At 43.3% G+C, this 13,363-nt stretch overlaps 1 protein-coding gene across 1 annotated transcript in view; it reads right to left on the bottom strand.

The window, feature by feature from the left end:
- Nucleotides 1-11,356: 11,356 nt before the first annotated feature.
- Nucleotides 11,357-13,363, bottom strand: part of LOC126481809 (protein amnionless) — a 131,339-nt gene continuing 129,332 nt past the window's right edge. The window contains exon 8 of the mRNA XM_050105764.1: nucleotides 11,357-11,575. Within this exon, the coding sequence (XP_049961721.1) occupies nucleotides 11,450-11,575 (126 nt within the window). The 3' untranslated portion in view covers nucleotides 11,357-11,449. The remainder of the gene's footprint in view (nucleotides 11,576-13,363) is intronic.

Genomic DNA, 13,363 nt, shown 5'->3' with positions numbered 1-13,363 from the left:
GCTACACTCCAGACAAATACAGGGTGACTCACGAAAGACGCCCGGGAGGGGTCTGCGAGTCGCTCAGTGCGTTTGTCGGCTTTTACCGCTGCGTCTGGCGCTTACCGCTATGCGCAGTTCTCGGACTCCAACACTTTGTGCGTGCCCCCTACACTGTGCGACTGAGTGTACTGGTGTTATCTTTTGTTTTCTGTCAAGTTTTATCGCTTCAGATATTGTTGCTAGACGTCGTTATTGCAACTGTATCGAGTCCGGCGCATTCCCTGTCCATATATGGCTGGGCCCGGTCCTCAGATAGAAATACCGTTCGCTTGCCTTCTATAATGTGCACCTGAGTGTTCGGGTGTTTTTTTTTTGTTTTTTTTTTGAGTTCCCTGTCGAGTTTTTCTTCGGTAATGGTATACATGAAGGATCAACGAGTGTTTCTTGTGTTGAACTATGCAAAAATAGAGTCGTACGTGGAATCTCGTCTTGAATTCATGGCTCTGAGCACTATGGGACTTAACAGCTGTGGTCATCAGTCCCCTAGAACTTAGAACTACTTAAACCTAACTAACCTAAGGACATCACACACATCCATGCCCGAGGCAGGATTCGAACCCGCGACCGTAGCAGTCGCGCGGTTCCGGACTGCGTGCCTAGAACCGCGAGACCACCGCGGCCGGCTCTTGAATTCATGTGAAAATTTCTTGGTGTGCATGTTCCCAAGGATTCGACGATACGTAGATTAATAAAGAAATTTCAAGAGAGTGGATCTGTGCTACACAAACGAAGACCTAGTGAATCCACTATTTTAACCGAAAATAGAATAGGCGAGACAGGGGAGGCCTCGGAAAGAAGTCCGAGAAAAACTGCGCCGTTTGGCACTTCAGATTGGTGTGTCAATAGCATCTGCTCACAGAGCTGTGTACAAACAGAAGTTGAAACCATACAAAGTAACGGTAGTGCATCAGCTGAGTAACTCAGATATTGTTGTTCGACTTCGTTATTGCAACTGGCTGTTACAGTCTGTGCACGATGGGGAAGTTGATCTTGAGATGCTTTTTTCTCTTGAGATGCTTTTTTCCGATGAAACATGGCTGAATTTGTCGGCGGGCGTAAATTCTCAGAACAAGCGACGTTGGAGCTCTGAAAATCCTCATGAATTACATCAACAATCTCTGCATGATGCTACAACAAAGTGTGGTGTGCAATTAGTGCAAGACGAATTATTGGACCAATCTTTTTCCATGCAACAATATGTTGTGACAGGTATGTGAACAATATACTGCATCCTTTTTTTTTTCGAGAACTAACACCTAACGAGAAGATGTACAGTTATTTCATGCAAGACCACAAATCGCTAATGCTTCTATGACAGCAATACGAAGTGTTTTTGATGACAGGATATTTAACTGGTCTCCTCGTCCTCCAGATCTAAATACTCGTATATGTTGTTTTTATCTTTGGCGAATGTTAAAAGACAAGATGTATGCAACCAATCTCCACCCGCTCGAAGGGTTGGAAGACAGGGTACGGCTAGACATTTCCCACATTTCGGGAGCCGAAATTCGCCGGGTGTTTGCTAACGAGTTCAGGAGATGTCAGGCTGCTCTTACCGCAGAGGGACATCATTTTGAGCGCCTACTGTAAATAAAGGCTGGTGGCCGAGAACCGGGCGCGGCGGCGGCTGGCGGATGCGGTGGCAGCGACCGGTCGCCGTGCCGCACGAACCGCTGACCCCTCCCGGGCATCTTTCGTGAGACACACTAGTTTCAGAAAAAACTTCCTAACACTTATATCTACAATAGATGTTAACAAATTTCTCATCTTCAGAAACGCTTTTCTTGCCATTGCCAGTCAACATTTTATATCTTCTCTACTTCGGCCATCAACAGTTATATTGCTGCCGAAATAGCTACCACTTTAAGTGTCTCGTTTCCTAATCTAATTCCCTCAGCATCACCGGATTTAATTCTACTACATTCCATTATCCTCGTTTTGCTTTTGTTGATGTTCATCTTACATCCTCCTTTCAATACACTGTCCATTCCGTTCAACTGTTCTTCCAACTCCTTCAGTGTCTCGGACAGAATTACGTCATTGGCAAACCTCAAGGTTTTTATCTCTTTTCCCTGAACTTAAAAAATTCAAATGTGTGTAAAATCTCATGGGACTCAACTGCTAAGGTTATCAGTCCCTAAGCTTACAGACTACTTAACCTAAATTATCCTAAGGACATACACACACACACCCATGATCGACGGAGGACTCGAACCTCCGCCGGGACCAGCCGCACAGTCCATGACTGCAGCGCCTTAGACCGCTTGGCTTAACTTTAAATCCTACTCTAAATATTTCTTTGGTTTCCTTTACTTCTTGTTCAATATGCGTATTGAATAACACCTAGGATAGGCCACAACCCTGTCTCACTCCCTTCTCGACCACTGCTTCCCTTTCATGCCCCTCGACTCTTATAATTGCCAACTGGTTTCTGTACAAGTTATTAATAGCTTTGCAATCCCTGTGTTTTACCCTCAACTTTGTCAAAAGCTTTCTCTACGTCTGCAAATGCTATAGACGTAGGTTTGCCTTTGTTTAACCTACCTTCTAAGATAAGTCGTAGGGTCAGTATCGCCTCGCGCGTCCCTATTTTTCTCTGGAATCCAAACTGATCTCCCCTGAGGTGGGCTTCTGCCAGTTTTTCCATTCTTCTGTAAACAATTCGCCTTAATGTATTGCAGCCATGACTTATGAAACTGATAGTTCGGTAATTTTCACACCTGTCAGGAACTGCTTTCTTTGGAACTGGAATTATTACATTCTTCTTAATGTCTATGGGTATTTCGCCTGTGTCGTACATCTTGCACACCAAATGGAAGAGTTTTGGCATGGCTGGCTCTCTTAAGACTATCAGTAACTCAACGGAATATCGTCTAATCCCGTGGCCTTGTTTCGGCTTAGATCTTTCAGTGCTTTGTAAAATTTTTCTTGCAGTATCATATCTCCATCTCATCTTCATCTACGTCCACTTCCCTTCCCATAATATTGCCTTCTAGTTTTTCTCCCTTGCACAGACCCTCTATATACCTCTTCCACCTTTCAGCTTTCCCTTCTTTTGTTAGTTCCGGTTTTCCACCTGAGCTGTTCATATTCATACATCTGCATTCTCCAAAGGACTCCTTATTTTTTCTGTAGGCGATATCTATCTTTTCCCCAGTGAAACGTGCTTCTAAATTCTTATATTTGTTCTCTAGCCATGCCTGCTTAGTCATTACGCACTTCCTGTCAATCTCATGCTTTAGGCATTTTTATTCCCTTCGCCTGTTTTATTTGCTGCATTTTTATATTTTCTCCTTTCATCAGTTAAATCCAGTATCTCCTGTATTATCAAAGGATTTCAATTACGCCTTGTCACAAGCAGCTTGTAGTAAAATTCCGTGCTTTTGGAATATCGTCTCAGTTATGTGACTGGATTTGTGATTTCCTGTCAGAGAGTTCACAATTCGTAGTAACTGACGAAAAGTCATCGAGTAAAACAGAAGTGATTTCTGGCGTTCCCCAAGGTTGTGTTATAGGCCCTTCGCTGTTCTTTATCTATATAAACGATTTAGGAGACAACCTGAGCAGCCGTCTTCGGTTGTTTGCAGATGACGCTGTCTTTTATCAACTAATAAAGTCATCAGAAGATCAAAACAAACTGCAAAACGATTTAGAAGAAACATCGGAATGGTGCGAAAAGTGGCAGTTAACCCTAAATAACGAAAAGTGTGAGGTCATCCACATGAGTGCTAAAAAGAACTCGTTAAACTTCGGTTACACGATAAATCAGTCTAATCTAAAAGCCGTAAATTCAGCGAAATACCTCGATTTTACAATTACGAACAACTTAAATTGGAAGGAACACATAGAAAATGTTGTGGGGAAGGTTAAACAAAGACTGCATTTTATTGGCAGGGCACTTAGAAAATGTAACAGGTGACTGCCTACACTAAGCTTGTCCGTCCTCTTTTAGAATACTGCTACGCGGTGTGGGATCCTTACAAGATAGGACTGACAGAGTACATCGAAAAAGTTCAACCGGTCGTGGTGGCCGAGCGGTTCTAGGTGCTCAGTACGGAACCGCGTGACTGCTCCGGTCGCAGGTTCGAATCCTGCCTCGGGCATGGATGTGTGTGATGTCCTTAGATTAGTTAGGTTTAAGTAGTTCTCAGTTCTAGGGGACTGATGACCACAGATGTTGAGTCCCATAATGCTCAGAGCCATTTGAAAAAGTTCAAAGAAAGGCAGCACATTTTGTATTATCGCGAAATGTGGGAGAGAGTGTCACAGAAATGATACAGGATTTGGGCTGGAAATCACTAAAAGAAAGGCGTTTTTCTTTGCGACAGAATCTTCTCACGAAATTCCAATCACTAACTTTCTCCTCCGAATGCGAAAATACTTCGTTGACACCGACCTACATAGCGAGGAACGATCACAACGATAAAATAAGGGAAATCAGAGCTCGTACGGAAATATATAGGTGTTCATTCTTTCCGCGTGCTGTACGAGATTGGAATAATAGAGAATAGTGAAGGTGGTTCGATGAACCCTCTGCCAGGCACGTAAATGTGATTTGCAGAGTATCCATGTAGATGTAGACGTAGATGTCTTTTTATCTATTTAATCCTCTGCTGCCTTCATTAATTCGTCTCTCGAAGGTATCCATATATCTTCTACTGTATGCACTTCCCCTGTTGTAGTCAAACGTTGCCTAATGCTCCATCGGAAACTCTCGATGACTTTTGGTTCCTTCAACCTATCCACGTCCCATGCCCATAATGTACTACCCTTTTGTAATATCTTTAGTTTTAATCTACAGTTCAAAACCAATAAATTGTGGTCCATGATCACATCTGCCCCTGGAAATGTCTTACAATTTAATATCTGGTTCCGAAAATCTGTCTTTCCATTACATAATCAATCTGAAATCTTTTGGAATCTCCCCGTCTCTTCCACGCATACAACCATCTTTTATGATTCTTAAACAAAGTGCTACTGACGATTAATTGAACAACAAATTTGAAGTGAAAGTGTCTAAATTGCATGATTTTGAGTTAGTTATGTTTATTTCAGTATAAAATGATCCAAAATCATCATCTTCATGAACATTTAGCCCTAGTTTTTTTTAAAAAAGGAATCTACATTTTTGTATTAATAACTCACTAACTAAATATGCATTCATGTTCCAAGATTCAGCATAACAAATTTTAAGTGAATAATTATTTGAATTATGTTATGTGTTATGCACTGATAAATTTTAGTGCCATTCTGGAAGTACAAAAGCAACATATTAAGAAAAAATGAAGATAATATTACATGAATGAAAATACTTTGTAAGTCTACTTTGTACCAGAACTATGTAAAGCACAAAAGAAAATATATAAATTAACTGGTCACAAATGTATATAAAGGATTACAAATGTTAAATATCCGTATGTACAGTATACACAATTACATATTTTGATCAGAGATAAATTCAGAAGATGGCCGTTTTCGCTTGGCTTGACGTTTATACACATACTCGGGAATACCCCTTATGACAGTCCAGCAGTAATCTGCTAAAATAGTAGGGCTCCACTTTCCGGCATACCTTTTCTCAAATGTGGCAATATCTTGAAGAAATCAGTCCCCATGTTCATCAACTATTGCACCACAATCTTTCGGGAAAAACTCAAGATGACTATGTGAGAAGTGCATTTTCAATGACATGTTGCAAACAAGTTTTTCATAAGATGATAATATGTTATCTACAATCTCCTTGTAATTTATTGCTCGTTTGTTCCCTAAGGACTGTAAACAGACTGTCTTAAAACATACCCATGCATTCTTCTCATCGCCTTGTATAATTCCATCAAAACTATGGTCTCCAAAAAGCTCTCGAATCTGTGGGCCTACAAAGATGCCCTCCTTTACTTTGTCATCACTTAAGTAAGGGAATTTTTGCCTTAAGTACTTCAACGCGTCACCATCTTTGTTCATTCCCTTAACAAAGTTTTTCGTGAGACCCAACTTGATGTGCAAGGGCAGGAGCAGAATCTTTTTAGGGGCTACTAGAGGTTCACTCTTAATGTTCTTTATACCTGTTTGAAGAGGTTTTCTGGTGGGCCATTCATGTTTACTGTAATGAGATGCAAGAGCTCGGCTATTCCATTCACAGAGAAAGCAGCAATATTTAGTATACCCTAACTGCATACCTAATAGCAGTGCAACCACTTTCAAGTCACCACAAATCTGCCATTGAGAGTCAATACTTGATGGCTTCTAGTAAAATTTTCATATTTTGGTATGACTTTCATATGCACACTATGCCCAACCAGAATACAGTTTACAGTAAATAGTGATAAGTACAGCGTTTGTCACATCGCAGTATGTCAATCACACAGCCATTGCGGGCGACGTGCGGTTCACGGTTGCATCTCGCGATCTAAAATTGCGGTGCCTTTCGTTTGTTTCCAGCGTCAATTTCGCTTGCCGTTTTTCGGGATGTAATTGACCTATCGCGATGCAACCAACACCATTCTTTTTGTGATGTTTCACGCTACAGACTTTGAAAGAAATAGTACGGAGTGTCCATTTAAAAAAAAGTCTGTGTTGCAAAAAATATTTTCTTCCGTCTTATAATGTCACATAGTATTTACTTTCACGAGCCCCTACCTCACATTCATCATTTATAATCGCGAAAGTCGTTTTTTAATATCTATTGTTGTTCCAGAGATATCTTCACTGAAACATTAAAATGGGTTACTCGGTATATATATTTAGATACACCAACAACTAAAACTTTCAGTCATCAGTTCATCATATATATATATATATATATATATATATATATATATATATATATATATATATATATATATATATGTGTGTGTGTGTGTGTGTGTGTGTTGTGTGTTTAGGGAAGCATAATGTAGAATGTATGTGTGTTGAGATCGAGACTATTGATACTGTTTATCAGTGGGCTGCAGTAAAGATTTAGATATACGAATAACTAAAACTTTCTGTCATCAGTAAACGTCATTGTAGAATTAAGTAGCTCATCTACAAATGTGGATATTCCACAGTAATTAATTGAAATGTATGGGCTGTCCACTGCCAGGCTGGAAACCGCTACTGTTTTGTCAGGATGCAGAACGAAGACCTGTGTGGCGTCGTCAGACGCAATAAAACAATATTCAGGATCATTCCATTTATTACACAGAATATAAGTCGTTGCCGTGTCTTCTGCGACGGCTGCTGGATATAAAAGAGGGAGAAGAATTCGCCGAAACTCACAGCGGACTCGAGGCTGCCGAAGACGCCGTATGAGCTCGTAGTGGAAGTCGATGACAACATGGTGCGGCAGTTTGCCGCCCGCTGGCTAGGTGGGCAGGCACCGTCGGTAGTCCTGCTTAGAGATGGCGGTCACCGCGATGTGTGTGTTTTATTCGCGCGCCATTTCGGGGAGTATTCAGTCCCTCCCAGATCACTGCCTGCGTTGTCCCATCAGATGGACCGCGATGTCGGGAACTGTGATGTGAATGTTGAACCTGACCCACCGCTAGAGTTGGCCGTCAGACTCGTGCGACGCTAGGGTTTTAGGGCAGTTTCTGCCCTGGACTAGAGCCCTGGACTGCCCGCCACTGCTATCTCACAAGATATTACATACAATAACCAGACAATCGAGTGCGAACGACATGAAGGCAATCGATCCACCTGGTCAAGTGCCAAAAGCTAATGGGGGGTGGCTCCACTCATTCGTAATGATCGAAGCGGCTCTGTTCTTCACGAGTCGTCAGCGCTCTTCAGTTCCGATACATTTGCTTAAAGAATTTGTTACAGTGTCTTTACTGCTTGGTCAAATAATTGTGAGCTATGGTGCGCCCTATGTAATGTCTCTTACATAACATTACGAAGCAGTTCGATCTGCACTTTTCTAACGATTTGATGGTGAGCTCACGAGCAGTTTCGCTCAAGAGTGTTGAGGTCGCTGTCTTCCTGCCCGAGTAACGGTGTTGAAATGTTTACGTTTCCTAGCTAGCAGATTTTGATATTTCTGCGTGACTGAATAATGCTACCTATTCGAACTTGGAAAATTTTACCTTCCTATTTCCTTACTACTCGCATTTGGTCAAGTAACAGACGACATAACTAAAAATAGACAACTCTTCTGCGTAAATCATGCATATACACTCCTGGAAATTGAAATAAGAACACCGTGAATTCATTGTCCCAGGAAGGGGAAACTTTATTGACACATTCCTGGGGTCAGATACATCACATGATCACACTGACAGAACCACAGGCACATAGACACAGGCAACAGAGCATGCACAATGTCGGCACTAGTACAGTGTATATCCACCATTCGCAGCAATGCAGGCTGCTATTCTCCCATGGAGACGATCGTAGAGATGCTGGATGTAGTCCTGTGGAACGGCTTGCCATGCCATTTCCACCTGGCGCCTCAGTTGGACCAGCGTTCGTGCTGGACGTGCAGACCGCATGAGACGACGCTTCATCCAGTCCCAAACATGCTCAATGGGGGACAGATCCGGAGATCTTGCTGGCCAGGGTAGTTGACTTACACCTTCTAGAGCACGTTGGGTGGCACGGGATACATGCGGACGTGCATTGTCCTGTTGGAACAGCAAGTTCCCTTGCCGGTCTAGGAATGGTAGAACGATGGGTTCGATGACGGTTTGGATGTACCGTGCACTATTCAGTGTCCCCTCGACGATCACCAGTGGTGTACGGCCAGTGTAGGAGATCGCTCCCCACACCATGATGCCGGGTGTTGGCCCTGTGTGCCTCGGTCGTATGCAGTCCTGATTGTGGCGCTCACCTGCACGGCGCCAAACACGAATACGACCATCATTGGCACCAAGGCAGAAGCGACTCTCATCGCTGAAGACGACACGTCTCCATTCGTCCCTCCATTCACGCCTGTCTCGACACCACTGGAGGCGGGCTGCACGATGTTGGGGCGTGAGCGGAAGACGGCCTAACGGTGTGCGGGACCGTAGCCCAGCGTCATGGAGACGGTTGCGAATGGTCCTCGCCGATACCCCAGGAGCAACAGTGTCCCTAATTTGCTGGGAAGTGGCGGTGCGGTCCCCTACGGCACTGCGTAGGATCCTACGGTCTTGGCGTGCATCCGTGCGTCGCTGCGGTCCGGTCCCAGGTCGACGGGCACGTGCACCTTCCGCCGACCACTGGCGACAACATCGATGTACTGTGGAGACGTCACGCCCCACGTGTTGAGCAATTCGGCGGTACGTCCGCCCGGCCTCCCGCATGCCCACTATACGCCCTCGCTCAAAGTCCGTCAACTGCACATACGGTTCACGTCCACGCTGTCGCGGCATGCTACCAGTGTTAAAGACTGCGATGGAGCTCCGTATGCCACGGCAAACTGGCTGACACTGACGGCGGCGGTGCACAAATGCTGCGCAGCTAGCGCCATTCGACGGCCAACACCGCGGTTCCTGGTGTGTCCGCTGTGCCGTGCGTGTGATCATTGCTTGTACAGCCCTCTCGCAGTGTCCGGAGCAAGTATGGTGGGTCTGACACACCGGTGTCAATGTGTTCTTTTTTCCATTTCCAGGAGTGTACTTATAAAACTCGCGAGTGAGCGAAATAACTGGAAGACTGTATGCTGGTGCGTATCATGCTGTAGTAGCTACAAGAAGTAGATTTAATGTAATTTCACGCACACACCTCATTGTTTCCTGCTACAGTCCATATCACAAGTAATACGAGGGACGTTTGAAAAGTCCGTGCGAAGTCCGAGAGATGGCACCACCGGCGCGTATCGAGGTCATGTTTAGTTAGTAGCATCTTTGGAAAGAACGCACACCAAGTTTCAGCAATATTGGTCTATTTCTTTGTGTCTGGCGTTCGTGTGAATCAAAGAAGTCGAGTGATTGTCAAAAAATAGACGAAGAAGAATTTCGTGTGGTGATTAAACATTACTTTATGAAAGGCAAAACGCCTCAGGAGACTAAAGAGAAGCTTGATAAACATTGCAGTGACTCTGCACCTTCGATTAGAACCGTTTATAAATGGTTTCAAAATTTTCGGGGTGGCCATATGGGCACAAGTGATGCTGAACGTTCTGGACGCCCTGTGGAGGGTACGACTCCAGCAATCGTTGATAAAATCCATGATATGGTGATGGATGACAGAAGAATTAAGGTGCGTGAGATTGCTAGTGCTGTGGGCATCTCGAATGAATGGCTACGTAATAATGTGTATAAACATTTGGACATGAGAAAGCTATCCGCAACATAGGTTCCGCGATTGTTCACGCTTGACCAAAAACGGAATCGTGTGAAGTGTTGCAAGGACGGTTTGCAGCTCTTCAGAAAGAATCCGCAGGACTTTAAGCGTCGTTTCGGCACTGTGAATGAAACATGGATACATTACTATACTCCTGAGCCGAAACAACAATCTAAACAATGGGTTACCAAGGGAGAATCTGGACCAAAAAAGGCGAAGACCAGTCCTTCGGCCGGAAAGGTTATGGCGACTGTCTTTTGGGATTCGCAAGGGATAATCCTCATCGACTATCTGGAAAAGGGTAAAACTATTACAGGTGCATATTATTCATCGCTATTGGACCGTTTGAAAACCGAGCTGCAAGAAAAACGCCGGCGTTTGGACCGCAAGAAAGTCCTTTTCCATCACGACAATGCACCAGCACACACCTCAGCAGTTGTGGTAACAAAATTAATGGAAATAGGATTAAAACTCGTTTCACATCCTCCCTATTCTCCAGACTTGTATCCCTCGGACTACTATTTGCTCCTCAATTTGAAGAAATGGCTGACAGGACAAAGATTTTATTCAAACGAGGAGGCGATTGCAGCAACTAATAGCTATCTTGCAGACTTGGACAATTCCTATCATTCGGAAGGGATCAACAAATTAGAACAGCGTTGGACGAAGTGTATAAGTCTAAAAGGAGACTACGTCGAAAAATAAAAAATGTTTACGCCTAACACATACGTAGTTTTTATTTTTGCACAGACTTTTCACACGCCCCTCGTACATGTCTGTGTAGTTTCTTTACATTTCTGGCGATATTCTGTGACTTCAAGAGTATGATTCAACGAAGAGATGTGATAACTGCTCCGCGTAAACGTGGTTGTTATACACGTGTGTCTTATGGAAGAAATACACATAAAACCGTGTACAATTCGTGCACAGGGAACCACACCCACGAAGGCAATCGAAACATTATACCGTGAAACAGAAATAGTGATAAACACAGTAGAGGAAAGGGTTAGGACAAGTTTGGTTTGTATATTTAGATCTGAAAATGGCTGCAGGTATAATGAAGGAATGCTGCTGGTGGGCTACTCCTTTTATTTTACTGTTAAGGTAGGACGTGATTTTATTACAAGTTTGCAGAGACAGTAGAGAACGTGGAGCCGGCTCGCGGTCAGACGTCCGAGGAGGCGGCGGCGGCGGCGGCCCCGATGTCGACGTCGACCAGCTCCTGCGTGTCGACGCGGCTCTGCAGCTCCGTGTACGTCGTGGCGGCCGACAGCGCCGACTTGCGCTCCTCCTGCGGGGTAACAACACTTTCATTGTACACCTCACCGCGAGGAATGTGTCAAGCCTGCAGGGACAACTGACGAATATGTGTTCGTCTGGCTACATGCTAATCATTTACAAGTTGTAGCTGTTTCTGTATTCCCATTCAGCAATTTCTACACGGTATAGATACAGTTGACAGGCGAAAATAACTTTAAATTACATTTGAAAACGCTCCTGCCGTCCGCCAGACACTTTACACTATTGGCCATTAAAATTGCTACACCAAGAGGAAATGCAGATGATAAACGGGTATTCATTGGACAAATATATTATACTAGAACTGACATGTGATTACGTTTTCACGCAATTTGGGTGCATAGTTTAATCCTTTCAGCAGCAGTGGTCTCTGTATGAAACCACCATTTCATTAATTTTTTTAAGTACCAATGCCTTTCGCACGAAACTACCGATGATATTTCAAGGCAGAGACATCTAGTGGTACACTGAACTAATTCTATGAATGTAGTGTGTTGTAGCAGTCACTTAAAACGTTCAAAAAAGTCGTCGAGGAGATTGTGCTACGTGATTGTAGAAGATATTGAGATGTGTGTGTGTGTGTGTTTTTTTTTTTATAGTGATCATGTTGAGACGATCATTGACAGAGAAAGTAACTATATCTCAAGGTATTGTAACGAATTTTGTGTTCATACTAGCGCTATTATGAGCAATTTCGAAAAATTAAAAATATAAATTTATTAAACTTTAGGCCCATTTTTGCTTGTTATTTAGGCTTATTATTTATTTTAGTCACTATGAGTTCATTGAAGTTTCGAGATGTGGGACTGTGTCTAGGAAAAAAGAGAAATCTTTTGTAAATATATCTCATGAAATTATGAGCAGTTGAAAACTGTATGTCCCAGTGGTTCCAAAGTGAAACCGACTCCTTAAAACAACTGAATGTTTAGTTCTTGCCAATTTCTTCATATATTCGTTTATTACTATGATGATGAAGACGAATTTTGTGAAACATTTTAAAATGAAATTTTTCTTCATATTATTGGGACTCAGAGGGTTAAAGACAAGAAATCGGAATGTTTTACGTTAGAGAGACGGTTGTAAAGGAGAAGATTACATCGAAACGAGCTATTTTTACCCTTGCGTTGGAGGAGACACTAAAAAAGGCGTAGTCGATTGGCAGAGGCGTGAGCTTACTATACGCGCAATTTAACTTGGTCCCTTGCCAGGGCTGCCGGTGTGGCCGAACGGTTCTAGGCGCTTCAGTCCGGAACCGCGCTGCTGCTACTGTCGCAGGTTCGAATTCTGCCCCGGGCATGGATGTGTGTGATGTCCTTAGATTAGTGAGGTTGAAGTAGTTCTAAGTCTAGGGGACTGATGACCTCAGATGTTAAGCCGCACAGTGCTCGGAGCCATTTGAATGCACTTGTATTCATTCACGTTGTCAACTGGTCGTAGACGACCTTCTTTGTGTATTACCGACATCGACGCGGCAGTCAGAGAAAGGTAACGGACGAATCAGAGCAATGTAAACGTTGGACGGTTATAACGACGCGGTGCGGTGGTGAGGTACTACCTATATAAGCAACGTCAATAGTCATTGGGTTGTCAACAACGTGTAATTCGTTTTACGTAAGCAATGAATTACGTACAATCAGATGCTTTCTCTTTTACGACATTATCATAAAGAAGGTCGTGGTAGCAATGAAAAGCTAACATCAAATAAAATGTGTTTTTCATAGTACAAAATCAATCAATTAGCACGTAATTCGTTGTGCATTAATTAAAATCAACTGTTTTC

Source organism: Schistocerca serialis, chromosome 5 (assembly GCF_023864345.2).
Source record: "Schistocerca serialis cubense isolate TAMUIC-IGC-003099 chromosome 5, iqSchSeri2.2, whole genome shotgun sequence".
NCBI lineage: Eukaryota > Metazoa > Arthropoda > Insecta > Orthoptera > Acrididae > Schistocerca > Schistocerca serialis.
The sequence above is the reverse complement of the archived record's forward strand: the minus strand, read 5'-3'. Positions and strand labels throughout refer to the sequence as shown.